This window comes from Oncorhynchus mykiss, chromosome 10 (assembly GCF_057628025.1).
Source record: "Oncorhynchus mykiss isolate SJ-2025 chromosome 10, ASM5762802v1, whole genome shotgun sequence".
Lineage (NCBI taxonomy): Eukaryota > Metazoa > Chordata > Actinopteri > Salmoniformes > Salmonidae > Oncorhynchus > Oncorhynchus mykiss.
The window spans coordinates 68053347-68072296 of record NC_143031.1 but is presented as its reverse complement, the minus strand read 5'-3'; the positions used below and the strand labels follow the sequence as shown (position 1 = coordinate 68072296).

Here is an 18950-nt window from a genome sequence, read left to right as displayed (position 1 = left end):
TCGATATCGATCGATATTCATATCTGTGAATTATTGAAATGGTTACAATGTGTTAGTACCTCAAAGTAAAAAAATATAGTAAAATAGTTGAAAATATAAGACAATTATGTACAAAGTATCTACAAAAGGTAAAACAAAAATAGTGTCAAACATGTTCAATAAAGGCCTATCGGAGGACTAAAAAAAACCGATACCGATTAATCTGACAATTTTTTATTTTTTTTATTTGTAATAATGACAATTACAACAATACTGAATTAACACTTATTTTAACTTAATATAGTACATCAATAAAGTCAATTTAGCCTCAAGTAAATAATGAAACATGTTCAATTTGGTTTAAATAATGCAAAAACAAAGTGTTGGAGAAGAACGTAAAAGTGCAATATGTGCTATGTAAGAAAGCTAACGTTTCAGTTCCTTGCTCAGAACATGAGAACATATGAAAGTTGGTGGTTCCTTTTAACATGAGACTTCAATATTCCCAGGTAAGAAGTTTTAGGTTGTAGAAATTATAGGAATTATAGGACTATTTCCCTCTATACCATTTGTATTTCATTAATCTTTGACTATTGGAGTGACGAGTGACGTTTGAAACGCTATTAGCACACGCTAACTAGTTAGCCATTTCACTTCGGTTACACCAGCCTCATCTCGGGACTTGATAGGCTTGAAGTCATAAACAGCGCAATGCTTGATGCACAACGAAGAGCTGCTGGCAAAACACACGAAAGTGCTATTTGAATGAATGTTTACGCGCCTGCTTCTGCCTACCACCGCTCAGTCAGATACTTAGATACTTATGCTTGTATGCTCAGTCAGATTATATGCAACGCAGGACACGCTAGATAATATCTAGTAATATCATCATGCTTACAAAACCTCTGTCCTTAGGCAAACATTCTATCCTGTCATCGGTGGCTCTGCCTGTGTTATCTCCTGTGAAAAGCTCTTCATCTTTTGTTACCTGTGAAGCCTCTCCCTCCCTCCCTCCCTCCCAGCCCATCCATTGAATAACACGTTCAAAAGATGACGTAACAAGATAGACTTCACTTCACTTTCTATAGCTTTATCTCAATGTATTTACCTTGGGAGTTAGCTAGGTCTCTCTACCTAACTCTGACTAGGACTTGTTGCTCTGTGTATAGTCAACCAGTAACCAACTTTACAAAGATGCATGACACAGTTCGAAGAAAATTGTCTTTTCATCTGGTAGAATTCAGTGTTGAACTTCAGTTCAAACCATTCTAGTTTCAGGTGAAGCTATAATGTATCATTCAGTTATTCTTCTCTCTGTAGAAGCCCTACTGTTTAGAAGCTACCTCTCCTAATTCCCTGTACACAGACTGATGAGCCCAATACTTTTGCTGTAATCTGGAGAATATTATTTTAGCAGCAGAGGGTCTGGAACCTGGTAGAGATGCCAGCCACGGCCATTTTGGGGACGCTGTGTGGTGTAGACGTGGCATGCACTGGTTGAATAGGGATGTAGGCTACTGTGGTACTACAGTGTCTTTTGTACTTGGCTACTTTCATTACTCAGGAGACACTTATACACATTCAGTGACTGTTATAGCATGTATAGCATAGGCCTATGTTATAGCATTGTTATGTGAAGAGGACATAAGCAAATGTCAATGCAGTGATGTTTCTAAACCCAAGGCGAAACTAACACAATGTTGACAGAGAACACTCAGCAGGTCACTGTCCTCTAATCTAACAGGTTCTTAGAATGAATTTAACAGTAGCATGGGGAATGTGTTGTTGATCTCTTCAAGCTCTCTCTCTCTGTCCCTCACTTTATTTCTCTGTTCCTCTTTCTCTCTCTCTCTCTCTCTCGCTGTATCTCTCGCTCTCTCATTCTTTGTATCTCTCGCTATCTAATTCTTTCTCTCTCTATCTCATCCTGTCATTCTCTCTGTATCTTTCCCTCTCTGTATCTCTCATTCTCTCTCTCTCATTCTCTCCATCTCTCTTTCCCTTTCCCCCTGTGCTTCCTTAGCAAAATCAACATGGTGGTATGCTGCTATATTTAATTTATCATCAGTCTAGTTTGACTGTGGTGGTATGGCTTTAAAACACTGCTACAGTTGGCCTATTTCTTCCTCTCAATTCTCCATGTTCCTTATCATCTCTACTAGGCTTCAAAGCAGGTTTGATGTTCTCCTGGTGTTGCTGATCCCTATTCCCTCACTCACACAAAGCTCTCTGAGGAGTTAACCTCCACCCCAAGGGGAAATCATCTCACCCTGTACTCTGACCCAAACCCTTCAGAAATAACATCTTGACATGAATGGCAGAAACCATGGTTAGAGGATGACACTAGGTCTGTGGGCGAGAGGGGGATGGAACTAGATTCGATAGTGCTGCTAGGTAACGGATGTGTTTTGAAACGGTGGAAGCTCCTGTAGTGGATTCATGTCCTCTATGTGTGCCAGTAGGAGTGGGTAATGAGCAAGAGCAGTGTGGAAGTTTCTCTTTCCTTTGTACTTGTGAGAGTGGGGATGGAGAAAGATAATGACAGAATGAGATCATCATCATCCCTTGCAGTTGTCATCATTCAGTTTCATCACCATCTAGGCTACATTGTAATCTTTCATCAGTGACTCAGGTCTCTGATCCCAACAGGGGTTCTTCACTGTGCCCGATCACAGCAGGAGGTCTGTTTCATTTCACCTCCTTCCTCCTTTTGGAATAAATGAGCCACAAGTAGTGTGTTACTACATATGTCCTCATGATCAATGAGACTATTGATTCATTATTGATCCAGATTAGTCACCGACTCGCTCCAAAACAGAAAAAAACGCCTGAATGTTTACAGCGCTCCCTGCTTAAATCAGCATGCCTCTTCCCTTTTCAACTCTGTTCAAGTGCCTCCAAAGTGTGTGTGTGTGTGTGTGTGTGTGTGTGTGTGTGTGTGTGTGTGTGTGTGTGTGTGTGTGTGTGTGTGTGTGTGTGTGTGTGTGTGTGTGTGTGTGTCTGGCTGAGGTTCGCAACAGGAGTCCTTAGTCAACACTCCTGTTTTCAAAGGGAGATGCTGACTTCAAGACTTCTTCAGAGCTTTTCTATTTATCCAGTCTCTGGCGTTTGGGGCTATGGAGACGTGTAAGCAACACATTAACATAATTACCTGATTGGTATAATTGGATAATGACTGTGAAACTGAGTGGAGAGGCATGCAGGGTTGTGTACAGGAGAGATTGGGTTTTAGCCCCCCCTGGCAAAGAGGCACGCACAAACACACAGACACACACACTTTTCTGGGTCACATGCTCTCCCAGAAACATTATAAATTGAGTTGATTACACAGGCATCGAAAATAATAAAGATGACTACATTCATTGTATGAAAGCAAAGCACCATCTCCCTGGTGCTGCTCTCTATAGAAGTGGTGCCCCATCTCCCTGGTACTGCTCTTTATAGAAGTGGTGCCCCATCTCCCTGGTACTGCTCTTTATAGAAGTGGTGCCCCATCTCCCTGGTACTGCTCTCTATAGAAGTGGTTGCCCATCTCCCTGGTACTGCTCTTTATAGAAGTGGTGCCCCATCTCCCTGGTACTGCTCTTTATAGAAGTGGTTGCCCATCTCCCTGGTACTGCTCTTTATAGAAGTGGTGCCCCATCTCCCTGGTACTGCTCTTTATAGAAGTGGTTGCCCATCTCCCTGGTACTGCTCTCTATAGAAGTGGTTGCCCATCTCCCTGGTACTGCTCTTTATAGAAGTGGTTGCCCATCTCCCTGGTACTGCTCTCTATAGAAGTGGTTGCCCATCTCCCTGGTACTGCTCTCTATAGAAGTGGTTGCCCATCTCCCTGGTACTCCTCTTTATAGAAGTGGTTGCCCATCTCCCTGGTGCTGCTCTTTATAGAAGTGGTTGCCCATCTCCCTGGTACTGCTCTTTATAGAAGTGGTGCCCCATCTCCCTGGTACTGCTCTTTATAGAAGTGGTGCCCCATCTCCCTGGTACTGCTCTTTATAGAAGTGGTTGCCCATCTCCCTGGTACTGCTCTTTATAGAAGTGGTTGCCCATCTCCCTGGTACTGCTCTCTATAGAAGTGGTTGCCCATCTCCCTGGTACTGCTCTCTATAGAAGTGGTTGCCCATCTCCCTGGTACTGCTCTCTATAGAAGTGGTTGCCCATCTCCCTGGTACTGCTCTTTATAGAAGTGGTTGCCCATCTCCCTGGTGCTGCTCTCTATAGAAGTGGTTGCCCATCTCCCTGGTGCTGCTCTTTATAGAAGTGGTGCCCCATCTCCCTGGTGCTGCTCTCTATAGAAGTGGTTGCCCATCTCCCTGGTACTGCTCTCTATAGAAGTGGTTGCCCATCTCCCTGGTACTGCTCTCTATAGAAGTGGTTGCCCATCTCCCTGGTACTGCTCTCTATAGAAGTGGTTGCCCATCTCCCTGGTACTGCTCTCTATAGAAGTGGTTGCCCATCTCCCTGGTACTGCTCTCTATAGAAGTGGTTGCCCATCTCCCTGGTACTGCTCTTTATAGAAGTGGTTGCCCATCTCCCTGGTGCTGCTCTCTATAGAAGTGGTTGCCCATCTCCCTGGTGCTGCTCTTTATAGAAGTGGTTGCCCATCTCCCTGGTGCTGCTCTCTATAGAAGTGGTTGCCCATCTCCCTGGTACTCCTCTTTATAGAAGTGGTTGCCCATCTCCCTGGTGCTGCTCTCTATAGAAGTGGTTGCCCATCTCCCTGGTGCTGCTCTCTATATAAGTGGTGCCCCATCTCCCTGGTACTGCTCTTTATAGAAGTGGTTGCCCATCTCCCTGGTGCTGCTCTTTATAGAAGTGGTTGCCCATCTCCCTGGTACTGCTCTTTATAGAAGTGGTTGCCCATCTCCCTGGTGCTGCTCTCTATAGAAGTGGTGCCCATCTCCCTGGTGCTGCTCTCTATAGAAGTGGTTGCCCATCTCCCTGGTGCTGCTCTTTATAGAAGTGGCGCCCCATCTCCTTGCTGCTCCTGTTTATAGAAGTGGTGCCCCATCTCCCTGGTGCTGCTCTCTATAGAAGTGGTGCCCCATCTCCCTGGTGCTGCTCTTTATAGAAGTGGTGCCCCATCTTCCTGGTACTCCTCTTTATAGAAGTGGTGCCCTATTTCAGGCTTGACAGTATGTTGCTGGGCTCTATTTTGAGCAATTGGAGCATCTCCTCTCCAGGCAATACAGTAGTATCCTCCAATATGTCTTCCAAATGCAGTGCACTATGCAGTTAGTAGCTACATTTCTGTCTCCAGTGTCTCAGATTAGTTACTAGTTGTTGGTGTTTTCGGCAACTGGTGTGCAGTGTGGAGTCTGTAGTCATACATTTTTTACCCCTAATTTCCTGGAATTATAATTGGTTTTTAGAATGATTCAGTGTCAATCCCAGCATAAGTTAATACAAAAAAGTAGCTTTCTATAACAGGAATGAAAAACAAATTTAGGATGGGTTAAAGAGGTCAACATTGCTCATCACTGACTGACTCTATTTTCTAGCGTGGCATACTGTAGAGTTACCTCTTAATGTACTGGGACTGGGAGGATGTACATTTTTTAAATGGAACCATTATGTAACTAGGCAGTTAAGAACAATTTGCAAGGATGGCCTACATCGGCCAAACCCGGACAACGCTGGGTCAATTGTGCGCCACCCTATGGGACTCTGAATGACAGCCGGTTGTGATACAGCCTGGATATAATATGCAGGAGTGTTAAACTACAGACAGTACTGAGCTATACAGGGACATATTAGCCCAGTAGATGCAAACATAATCTTCAATTTGATTCTAGGACACAGTAGTTTCCAGTGCATTGTTGTCTGAGTCCAGGTTAGGTAGGGTAACCACTATAAAAGTACAACGCTAATCTACCACCAGGCCTGTTTTGACCCCATGAGGTTGAGGACACAGACTCTGGTGAGCTAATGTGTCTGTCTGTGGAAGGAGAGGACGTATTACTGTGGCATTAAGACCGAGCAGAGACGAACCCACGAACCCAACAGACTGCTACTACTGTCTCTCTCTACCCTATAATTGGGGGTCATGCATCTGGCTGGGACACTAAGCAGAGGACTGTAATAATATCTCCCACTGTCTCCAGTATGTTGTGTCTTTTAAACAGACCCAATGAGAAGAGTACTTGTTATAGGAAGAAGCTGAGCTTTGGGAATGTGGTATTTTGTGAGTTGTTTGTGTCCAGTTATGGGTCTTGTTGGTAGCAGTGCAGCACTATAGTGGGGCTTTTTAGTGTGAAACTAAGAACTTGTTACAAATTTGCACTTGAGAGGTTTAGTGCTTTATGGCTTCTCTATATGGGAGTGTAGAGGGTAGAGGTCGACCGATTATGATTTTTCAACGCCGATACCGATTATTGAAGGACTAAAAAATAGCCGATACAGATTAATCGGACGATTTAAAAAAAAAAGGTTTAATTTTATTTGTAATAATGACAATTACAACAATACTGATTGAACACTTATTTTAACTTAATATAATACATCAATAAAAATCAATTTAGCCTCAAATAAATAATGACATATGTTCAATTTGGTTTAAATAATGCAAAAACAAAATTGGAGAAGAAAAAAAGTGCAATATGTGCCATGTAAAAAAGCTACCGTTTCAGTTCCTTGCTCAGAACATGAGAACATATGAAAGTTGGTGGTTCCTTTTAACATGAGACTTCAATATTCCAAGGTAAGAGGTTTTAGGTTGTAGTTAATATAGTATTTATAGGACTATTTCTCTCTATACCATATGTTTTTCATTAACCTTTGACTATTGGGTGTTCTTATAGGCACTTTAGTATTGCCAGTGTAACAGTATAGCTTCCGTCCCTCTCCTCGCCCCTACCTGGGCTCGAACCAGGAACACATCGACAACAGCCACACTCGAAGCAGCGTTACCCATCGCTCCACAAAAGCCAACGGCCCTTGCAGGGCAAGGGGAATAACTACTCCAAGTCTCAGAGCGAGTGACGTTTGAAACGCTATTAGCACGCACCCCGCTAACTAGCTAGCCATTTCACATCGGTTACACCAGCCTAATCTCGGGAGTTGATAGGCTTGAAGTCATAAACAGTGCTGTGCTTGCGAATAGCTGCTGGCAAAACACACGAAAGTGCTGTTTGAATGAATGCTTACGAGCCGGCTGCTGCCTACCACCGTCAGACTGCTCTATCAAATATCAAATCATAGACTTAATTATAACATAATAACACACAGAAATACAAGCCTTTGGTCATTAATATGGTCGAATCCAGAAACTATCATTTCGAAAATAAAATGTTTATTATTTCAGTGAAATACGGAACCGTTTGATATTTTATCTAACGGGTGGCATCCCTAAGTCTAAATATTCCTGTTACATTGTACAACCTTCAATGTTATGTCATAATTACGTAAAATTCTGGCAAATTAGTACACAACGAGCCAGGCGGCCCAAACTGTTGCATATACACTGACTGTGTGCAATGAACGCAAGAGAAGTGACACAATTTCACCTGGTTAATATTGCCTGCTAACTTGGATTTATTTTAGCTAAATATGCAGGTTTAAAAATATATACTTCCGTGTATTGATTTTAAGAAAGGCATGGGTGTTTATGGTTAGGTACAGTCGTGCAACGATTGTGCTTTTTTCGCAAATGCGCTTTTGTTAAATCATCCCCCTGCGTTGCATCGATTATATGCAACGCTGGACACGCTAGATAAACTAGTAATATCATCAACGATGTGTAGTTAACTAGTGATTATGATTGATTGTTTTTATAAGATAAGTTTTTAATGCTAGCTAACAACTTACCTTGTCTTACTGCATTCACGTAACAGGCAGTCAGTCTCCTCATGGAGTGCAATGAGAGACTGGTGGTTAGAGCATTGGACTTGTTAACCGTAAGGTTGCACGATTGAATCCCAGAGCTGACAAGGTAAAAATCTGTCGTTTTGCCCCTGAACAAGGCAGTTAACCCACCGTTCCTAGGCCGTCATTGAAAATAATTATGTGTTCTTAACTGACTTTAAAAAAAGCGGTAAAATCGGAGTCCAAAAATACCGATTTCCGATTGTTATGAAAACTTGAAATCGGCCCTAATTAATCGGCCATTCCGATTAATCGGTCGACCTCTAGTAGAGGGTGTGAGGGTGAATGGAGGTGTGGATTCCTTTAGAGCACACCCCCTCTCCTCCTTTCCCCTCCCCTCTCCTCCTTTCCCCTCCCCTCTCCTCTCTGTTTGCTTTGACCCAGCTGGACCTGGACCCCACCTTCCCCTCCATGGGTGGAGCAGGTCCCTGGAGGCACTACAGCCACAGTCTGGGCAGCGGAATAGGTGTTTTATGGCTGGGTGGGGTGCTGACACACACACACACACACTATCATGCCGATATGATCTTCAGGGAAACATTTCAGAGTTGTCGCTACAGAGTAAGTCAACTTGGACATGACTGGTATGCAGTGCATTTTGTATGGTTGTCGGTGGGGTCGAGAATGCCTAGAATGCTTTAGCTTATGTTTTATTTGACGTGTGTGGACTTCAGTGATCTGACTTCCCTCTAAGAGTGTGGTCAGTGGTTACATCGTAGAAGTAAAGTCTTTCTGCGCGCTGTAATATGTTGTGACAGGTTTCCCATGGTGCCTCAGTGTGACAGTGTCAGAGGTAGGGGAGGAGAGGGGGACTCATGGTTGACCAGAGACGCCAATTATATCACAACTCTAATTGGAGTGAACAGTAGCATGATTATTCAACAAATGATGATGACATTTATTATGTTCTTTCAGAAGATGTTAGTTTGGCACTGTTGTCTCCATGCTTGTGTAGTGTGTGTGTGGATGTGGCGGGGGTTGCTGGATTGCTCTCTCTCTCACTCTCTCTCATATGTTACTCCCCCCCTCTCTCTACAGTCAGTGGTGTTCTGAGCCTCTTACTCACATCGTCCAGTCACTTCCTCACATAGCTCTAGTCTCCAGTCATTCCACTGCTCCGTACCACATTACCAGGAACTCCACTCAGTCACACTGTCTGGCAGTGCTGCTCTCAAACCTCCTCTGGTGTGTCAAAGTTAGACTTCCCTCTCTCTCTATCTCCACAGGACTGGGTGTGTCTGGATGTAAAGAGGGGACATTCTGTATTGTTGATACAAGACTAGCAACCATGGTGAAACAGAGGTAGGAATCTCAGCGATTTCTGTCTTGGGTGACCCTGCCTCATGCATTCCTATAAGGCACGTTCTCTGTGTTAACTAAAAACAGATGTGTTTAGCTTTAGCATGAGTGTTTCAGTGTGTCTCTGTGGTGCCAAGCTCTGTGGTTTGGTTGTTGAGTCTCTCCTCTTCAAGTGGGTCGAAACCATTCACAAAAAAGTTTGATTTGGCCGTGATTGGTTGAGAGGCCATTTGAGGGGCAGCCTTTCTGATCTCTAATTGGTCATTGTGGTCTGACAGTCTGCAGCTGCTTCTGCTTCCAGCAGGAGGGTTACAGTTGAACTCCTGCAGTGCATGGCTGCAATTCATGTGTTGTTATTGTACACTGTATGAAGCAGACGTCTTCAATAGAAGACATTGTCCTAAAATGTTGTTTACTGACCTGGTTGATTATATGCCAGTACCTAGCAACGGCTAACTAGGTATTGTGCGTTTGTTTGCATTTTTGTCAGATTGAGTCGGTAGCCCAGTTTTTTAAATTTACTGTCTAGTCAGTCCCAATTGTCTGTTATCAAGTCTTCAAAGTGTGATCTGTTGGCATGGATATAATCTGTTGGCATGGATATAATCTGTTGAACATCAGTTTTTCTCAGAATTACGCCCATCCGATGTGGGCACTTGACCAATGACATCACATAGCACTAGACTCCTAGACTCCTAGAATGAAAATCATCTGATTCTCAGAACCGCCATAGTCTCCATTCACTGTCCCTGGAGGAACGGAAACATGGGATTCTAGGAAGATAATAGAATCCAAATATCCTCCGTCCTGAGTTATAGTCCTATTTATAACTGACCTGAGCAGGGACTGGGGCGGGGAGGGAGATGGCCTGTTGCACTACACCATGTTAGCAGAAAGCCAAGCTTTTCTTTGCAGCAATGGTCCTCTTTCCTGTACAATCACCTCCTTTACAAGGGAAGCAACAAATAACCCTGGCTTGCACCTATTGTTATCTGACTGTCACAGTCACATAATTAAGTTAGCAATGGCTCTGTGCATTGCAAAGTCCATCGGTGCTGGTGTAAGCATAGAGAATGTATTTGTGTTTTATTTCAATCTGTGGGGATACAGGTCTAAGTGTGTAGCAGGTAAACGCTAAGGCTGGAACAGTTCTGCAGTGTCTTGATAGACAAGTTATTTTTAGTACTTTTAATCATTATTTTGGTTCCCGATTGACGAGCAGTGTGAGAAACGAACACCTGACCTCACTTTCTAGATATGTGAGGGACACATATTTTCACAGGCGCTTCTGGACAGAGCTAGAACCAACAGAATCAACATAACTTTAGGCTACAGACAAAGTCGACATATTTTACATACCAAAACAGTTCCAGACCATTCATGGAAAGAATAGTGTTTTATTAGTTCTCGCGAGCCCACTAGCTGGTAATACACACACACTCTATTGTCATGCATCATAATCTCTTCTGGTGTCACAAGATGAGTGAGTGGGTGATGAAAGTGGTGTCACTGGGACCTTATGGATTTCACTGTGCATTGTAGCGTACTAGCGAGGCGTTACGTCTGTAACTCTGTGGTCCTCTGTAGTTCAGTTGCTAGAGCATGGAGCTTGCAACTCCAGCATAGTGGGTTCAATTCCCGGGACCGCCGTGTGCAAGCACGACTGTACCACGCTTTGGAAAAAAGCGTCTGCTAAATGGCTTATATTATTACAAAGCCATCACCACTTTTCCCTGGGTAAGTATTTTTCGCAGGCACTTGTCGAGCTGAGGAATAGAGGGCATGGGTTGTGCCACCGGCTGAGTGTCTCCCTCTCTTGCTCGCTCTCTTCCTCTGCCTGTGCCCTGTCACTGTTTTCCCTCTCTTTTCTCTCACATGCCTAGCTGCTGTGAATGTCCCAATCAATCACCCTGAATCTGTCCTATGGCTACAGTAGTCTTAATCTGTCCTGTGCTAACAGTAGTCTTAATCTGTCAGCTACTCCTACAGTATGCCATAGTATGTATTGTTATAGGTTTGAACAATGATAAACTACTGATTCTCCATCTGCATGTACAGGATGATGACATGATGTTTTCTGTGTTCTGCAGATGCCCAGTATTCCCTCACCCCCCTGTGCAAGTGGTCTCAGCCGGTCTCCAGTGAGGACTCTCCCCCTCTACCCCTCTCCGTCCTGCGTAATGGTTTAACCCACACGAGATCTGGTCACCATGATGATGGCCTCCATGGTTGCCAACGGAAACAGGGATGGCAGACAGGGGGAGGCCCTGGTCCTGAAAGGGGTGGACCCAGAGACCTGCATGATCGTGTTCAAGAACCACTGGGCACAGGTAAACAAAACCACTACTCTGTATATAACCTTAGATATAACTTCAGCTCAAAACCCTCATTTAACTTGTATAGCTCAATCTCGTAGAACTGGGCCCTAACTCAAACCCTCAGAACACTAAAGGCATACCCCATCGCAGAACCTCTAACACAAACATTTCCTAAATCCTACAACCTAAACTCCTACAATCCCGCCCATGAACGTGAACCCTCTCAGCCCCAGACCTCATTGTGGTAACTGAAATAATGACTGTCTACTGGCTCCTCCCTTCTCTATTCAGCCTCAGTTCAACCCAGTGGGAGGGAGTTTGCAGGAGTCTCCACTCCTCTCAGCTACAGAGAATAGAATACAGTAAGGCCTGGAAACACAAACATAATTTACTGTCAAATGGGGTTGGAGCTCACGTTGCTGGATGTAGAACAGCCTGAAATTATGTTCAATCTGTTTCATTTTTGTGTATCATTCTCAGCATTTATCATTTTTATTTATTTTTAACCTGTTATTTAACTAGGCAAGTCAGTTAAGAACAAATTCTTATTTACAATTACGGCCTACACCGGCCAAACCCTAACCAGGACGATGTTGGGCCAAATGTGCACCGCTCTATGGGATAATATAAATGTTATGTCTGTGAAGTGCACTGTTAAGGGTTTCAACAGAATCATATTCTGAAATGTAGGACATTTCTAGGTCTTGGACCCTCTGCAGGCAGGTTGCCACTACAATACGGCTCCAGCTGAGTCTTAATTGCTACATTTTGGCTAATTAATAGCGTGATAGGAGTGCTATTGAATTCCTGGAAAAGCCCAGCCTGCTAAGTAGGCACCCCCCGGGACCCTGTATTGAGGAACATTGTTGACATTTCAGAAAAATAGGTAGACTTTCATTGACAGTCAATGGCTTCAGCCTTATCTTTCCCTCTCCAGACCCCTGTGAAATCACTGTCCTTTTGTTAGGATGTCTGAGAGAGCTGGATGTTATTCACTCAGTGTAGTGGGTTGCCCAGGACAGGATAATATGTTCTGGGCAACAGTTTGTTTCATCTCACTATGGTTCTATACAGATACCAGTACACAAAGGGAACTATATTGATTTATCTCTATGTACCAGTACATGTTATCCATTATCCTGACGGCTCCATGCCTCCACCTCCATGTATTACTAGTCAGTCCAGTCAGTGGTTAGAAAAGGCCACTTGATCATCTATAGTCCTACTGTGCTACCCAGCTATGTCCTCAAAGCTATTTGTTACACCAGAAATACCCGACAGGATTGTAGACAGACATGAGTGAAGGAAGTGGCAACTTTAATATGACACCCATCACTACTCCCCTCCCTCTTCCTTCCCTCTCTTCACTCATCCTGTGCGGTTATCACGCCTGGATCAATCAGTCACCTGGGGGCTCTGTCTCAGTCAGCCAGTGTGGCTCTCCCTCTGCTCTGCTCTCAGTGGACTTCCCATCGCCATGGTAGCAGGGCCTGGTGGGGACAGTGAGCTCATTGTTGTGGCTCTATGAATGGTTCCTCCCATGTCTGGGTTGTGTTCATTAAAGGAATGTTTTGAAACGTAGTGAAACAGGGAGGTACTACTTGAACCTGTCCAATGAGAATACACATTTTTGTTTTTCCCAGGCAACAGAACTTTTTTCATGCATTGTGGCCTACTGAACACAGTCCTGTATTCATTAGTGAGGCTTATGTAGGGAGATCCTACTAGAGAGGGACTGATTATCTGCACACTAAGGCACATACAGTGGGGCAAACAAGTATTTAGTCAGCCACCAATTGTACAAGTTCTCCCACTTAAAAAGATGAGAGAGGCCTGTAATTTTCATCATAGGTACACTTCAACTATGACTGACAAAATGAGAGAAAAAAATCCAGAAAATCACATTGTAGGATTTTTAATGAATTTATTTGCAAATTATGGTGGAAAATGAGTATTTGGTCACCTACAAACAAGCAAGATTTCTGTCTCTCACAGACCTGTAACTTCTTCTTTAAGAGGCTCCTCTGTCCTCCACTCGTTACCTGTATTAATGGCACCTGTTTGAACTTGTTATCAGTATAAAAGACACCTGTCCACAACCTCAAACAGTCACACTCCAAACTCCACTATGGCCAAGACCAAAGAGCTGTCAAAGGACACCAGAAACAAAATTGTAGACCTGCACCAGGCTGGGAAGACTGAATCTGCAATAGGTAGGCAGCTTGGTTTGAAGAAATCAACTGTGGGAGCAATTATTAGGAAATGGAAGACATACAAGACCACTGATAATCTCCCTCGATCTGGGGCTCCACGCAAGATCTCACCCCGTGGGGTCAAAATGATCACAAGAACGGTGAGCAAAAATCCCAGAACCACACGGGGGGACCTAGTGAATGACCTGCAGAGAGCTGGGACCAAAGTAACAAAGCCTACCATCAGTAACACACTACGCCGCCAGGGACTCAAATCCTGTAGTGCCAGACGTGTCCCCCTGCTTAAGCCAGTACACGTCCAGGCCCGTCTGAAGTTTGTTAGAGAGCAGTTGGATGATCCAGAAGAAGATTGGGAGAATGTCATATGGTCAGATGAAACCAAAATATAACTTTTTGGTAAAAACTCAACTCGTCGTGTTTGGAGGACAAAGAATGCTGAGTTGCATCCAAAGAACACCATACCTACTGTGAAGCATGGGGGTGGAAACATCATGCTTTGGGGCTGTTTTTCTGTAAAGGGACCAGGACGACTGATCTGTGTAAAGGAAAGAATGAATGGGGCCATGTATCGTGAGATTTTGAGTGAAAACCTCCTTCCATCAGCAAGGGCATTGAAGATGAAACGTGGCTGTGTCTTTCAGCATGACAATGATCCCAAACACACCGCCTAGGCAATGAAGGAGTGGTTTCGTAAGAAGCATTTCAAGGTCCTGGAGTGGCCTAGCCAGTCTCCAGATCTCAACCCCATATAAAATCCTTGGAGGGAGTTGAAAGTCCGTGTTGCCCAGCAACAGCCCCAAAACATCACTGCTCTAGAGGAGATCTGCATGAAGGAATGGGCCAAAATACCAGCAACAGTGTGTGAAAACCTTGTGAAGACTTACAGAAAACGTTTGACCTCTGTCATTGCCAACAAAGGGTATATAACAAAGTATTGAGATAAACTTTTGTTATTGACCAAATACTTATTTTCCACCATAATTTGCAAATAAATTCATTAAAAATCCTACAATGTGATTTTCAATTGGTGGCTGACTAAATACTTTTTTGCCCCACTGTACATATAGAGGACAAAACAGCCGTATACACTTTCATATCAAGCTGATTTACCATCAATATATTTATATTATATGCACGTCACTGTCAGCGTTCATTTTGTTTATGGTTCACTGTCAATATAAATGCGATGTCACTTGATTTGTGGTTGTCCATTTACATTTCAGTACAGAATTCCGCAGGCAACAGTGGATTTGGAATATCACAAACCCAATTTATACACAATTGTAAATGCCTGGGCTTAAGATATTATATTGACATAATCTTCGTAAAATCACAAACGATGCATCAGCTTTCCCCGATTTATTTCCCGTAGGACTTGAGTTGTATTCTCTCTCAATTCTTCCTCTTGTAATAGAGACTGTTGTGTTCATCTAGATCAATAAAGGCAGCAGCAGGCTGTCCGATGACGATTATTAACTGTCACTTATGAGTCCTCCCGAGAGAATATTACCAACATAACAAACCAACATGTTTCAGTCAATCTAATTTAGCCTGAACATCATTGTAAGCACTTTGGCAGAGTCTGAGAGAGTTTGTCTTATACTCTGGTGTACATGCGATGAAATAACTAATTTGATTTCAACTGTTACGATGACAGTAGCAATGGCATACTGTAATAGCTTTGTGTCTCTATTGCTAGTTGATTTATTTAACCTTGCTCTATCAAGGTTATCGAATAAACTTCAAGTTGACCAAAGACAATATTCAGTTCACTGCGAGAACTATCTCATCTTATTTGATCTTCTTCCTTGTAAAATGAAGGTGAAATTATCACAGATATACAGGTACTATATTCATTTCTATGGACATAACCCTGTACCTTCCACGTTGTCCCTTCAGGTGGTAAAGATCCTGGAGAAGCATGATCCTCTCCGCAGCAACACCAGCAGCAACATGGCTGCCCTTGGTGTCATCGGCCTCTCCAGCGGCGGCCCCATGCGTTTTGGCGGGCCCATCCCGGGGGACGAGGCCAGCGCGGTGCAGAACTACGTGGAACACATGCTGTTCCTGCTCATGGAGGAGGACGCCGGCCAGGCGGGAGCCATGGGACCCATCCTGGAGTTTGTGGTGATGGAGAACGTCATGGAGAGGCTCTTCCTGTGGAGCCTGAGACGACAGTTTACTGATGATATGAAACTGGAGCAGCTCAAGGTAGGTGTAGAGCAGGGGTGTCAAAGTCAAATGGACGGAGGGCCAAATAAAAAAATCAGCTACAAGACGAGGGCCGGACTGTTCGAATGTTCATTGAAAAATTTTTAAATGACGCATATAGTCTAGTGAACCTAATTGAACCTACTGAAAACCTAACAAATATATTACAATATGATCAGATAAATAAAGCAATATTTTCTTATGGCTCTGTCAGTAATCTTTAATTTTCAACAGACACAAAAGACAAATTTCCTTTATATAAATATCCCCATAACATGAACATTAAATGAAAGAAACCGGTATTCAAGGCACCATCAGTAGACTATATTTTCTATTTTAGCAAAAGTGGGCTAAATTTACTTCAAAGAAAAAACAATAATAGCAATTTTCTATCATCCACTCAACTGAAATATTTTTAAAATATAATTGGATTGAAATACAAAAAAATAAAGTGCAAAAATCTATTAATCAAAAACAACACTTTGTTTAAGGAGAAGTAACATGCAGTGAAAACAAATATTAAATTTTAACTTTTAAACTTGAACTGAGTAAAAACTCTAAATATGTGATTGCACAGTAATGTTCACTTGTTTGAGGTTGAGGGTGATACTTGGTGGTGTCCCATCTTTTCCACAAGTTCATCAATGTTCGGGGTAAGGCTCTGAGCTGAAGAAATCCTCAGAATTGAGTGGAGGTGTTCAGCAGTAAGTCGACTTCTGTGTGATGTTTTGTTCAGGTTCATCAAAGAAAACAGTTGTTCACACAGGTATGTGCTGCCAAACATAGACAACGTTTGAGCAGCCTGGATGCGCAGCTGGGGCATTGTGCCGGGGAGGAAACGGGCGAACTCCGCAGCACCCACTGCCGCATATTTTGCCCTCAGTGCATCATTGCATTGGAGGTCAATCAACTCCATTTGGAGGTTTGGTGGTGAGCTTTCCACGTCAACAGCAAATGGGTTACCGAGCAGTTCCAACCTGCTTTTTTGTGCTTCAAAGTCAGCAAATCGGCGTCGAAAGTCAGCGGCAAGCATACCTATTTTATCAGCCAACTGTGTGCTCGGGAACGCACTGGTAGAGAGCTTCTCTTTCATGGTCTGGCAGCTGGGAAAGTGGCTCAAATTTTCTTTCCGCATCTGCGTCTCCCACAGAGTCAGTTTGGTTTTAAATGCCTTCACTGTACTGTACATATCAGAGATGACACGATCCCGACCCTGCAGCTGCAAGTTTATTGCATTCAGATGACTCGTAATGTCACACAGAAAAGCCATTTCACACAGAAACATTTCGTCTCGGAGTTGTGTTGTGTCTTTCCCTTTGCTGTCCAAGAACAGACAAATCTCCTCACGAAGCTCGAAACATCTTTGAAGCACCTTTCCCTGGCTTAGCCATCGCACCTCTGTGTGATAAGGCAAATCACCATGCTCCGTTTCTAACTCCGTCAGAAATGCCTTGAACTGGCGGTGATTCAAACCTTTGGCTCTGATAAAGTTAACTGTGCGCGTGATGATGCTCATTACATGCTCCATTTTCAAGGCTTTACCGCACAACGCTTCCTGGTGTATGATACAATGATAAGCTGTCAGCTCACCTGTCGCGTTTTCCTCTTGCATCTTTTCCCGTATCTTCGCCACCAGTCCGCTCCTGTGTCCACACATCGCAGGTGCTCCGTCGGTTGTCAAACCCACGAGTTTTTCCCAAGGCAGCTCCATCTCATTTACACATCTTGACACCTCTTCATACAAATCATGCCCCGTAGTTGTGCCATGCATAGGACGTAAAGCCAAAAACTCCTCTGTCACGCTTAGGTTGGAGTCCACTCCGCGGATGAAAATTGACAACTGGGCAATGTCAGAAATGTCGGTGCTCTCATCCACAGCCAAGGAATATGCAATAAAATCTTTTCCCTTTTTCACAAGCTGCTCTTTTAGATTGATGGACAACTGGTCTACTCTCTCGGCAATGGTGTTTCTGCTCAGACTCACATTTAAAAAGAGTTGCCTTTTTTCTGGGCAAACTTCGTCACAAACTTTAATCATGCAGTTTTTGATGAAATCCCCCTCCGTAAATGGCCGGGCTGATTTAGCGATCTCTTCTGCCAAAATAAAACTGGCCTTGACAGCAGCCTGGCCTTGTGATTTGGCTTTTTTGAACAGAGCCTGTCGAGATTTGAGGCCTCGTTTTAATTCCTCTGCCTTTTGTAGCCTTTGTTCCATGTCCATATTCTTGTTTTTGTCCGCGTGTTTCGTTTCATAATGTCGTCTCAGATTATACTCTTTCAGTACCGCCACACTTTCTCCACACAGAAGACACACAGGTTTTCCAGCTACCTTCGTGAACATATACTCCGACTCCCACCTTGTTTGAAACCCCCGGTTCTCAGTATCCACCTTCCGTTTTGCCATTTTTGATGGGTATCTGAAAGTTAATTTTACTGTGATGCTGACGACTGCTGTGCCAATAAATATTGAAATGAAGCAGCCTACTGCTCGGTGCGTCACCTTTGCATTGTGGGAAATGTAGTATTGGTGCGTGTAAAAGATCTGCGGGCTGCCGGCTTGCTGCGGGCCGGTTCTAATAATAAATCAAGATCATCCCAGGGGCCGTAAAAAACCTTCTTGCGGGCCGGATGTGGCCCGCGGGCCTTGACTCTGACATATGTGGTGTAGAGGTTAGAGATGGTGGTCGGTAACTGGAGGGTTGGGGGGGTTGAATCCCTGGTCTGACAGGGAAATCTGGCAGAGGGTGAGGAGGGTGTCTCGGGGGATTGGGATTAAGGAAAAAGTCACATCTCAGTAACAACTGACAATAAAGTAATCTCCTTCTTCTAAGATGTACGAGATGATTGTGGGCCAGGCGCGGCAGCCCTTACTGCACCACAAACCTGTGTTACGACCCTTAATGATGCTCCTGTCGTCGTGCTCGGGGACAGCTGGCCCGGAGGTGGAGGCTGAGCTGGTGTCATTACTCAACCAACTGTGCTGTGTCCTGGCCAAGGACCAGTCTGTCCTGGAGCTCTTCTTCCATACCAGGTGAGCTTCTCACCTTACAATGTAAAGTGCTTTGAG

At 43.9% G+C, this 18950-nt stretch overlaps 1 protein-coding gene across 2 annotated transcripts in view; it reads left to right on the top strand.

Annotated features, from left to right (window-relative positions):
- Window positions 1-18950, top strand: part of LOC110534509 (FHF complex subunit HOOK-interacting protein 1A) — a 69274-nt gene that overhangs the window by 31220 nt on the left and 19104 nt on the right. The window contains exons 2-5 of one of the 2 annotated variants that reach the window (XM_021619394.3): window positions 9069-9144; window positions 11232-11471; window positions 15572-15883; window positions 18715-18914. In XM_021619394.3, coding sequence (XP_021475069.3) covers window positions 11352-11471; window positions 15572-15883; window positions 18715-18914 — 632 coding nt within the window. In that variant the 5' untranslated portion in view covers window positions 9069-9144; window positions 11232-11351. The remainder of the gene's footprint in view (window positions 1-9068; window positions 9145-11231; window positions 11472-15571; window positions 15884-18714; window positions 18915-18950) is intronic. The other variant, XM_021619393.3, reaches the window with a different exon arrangement.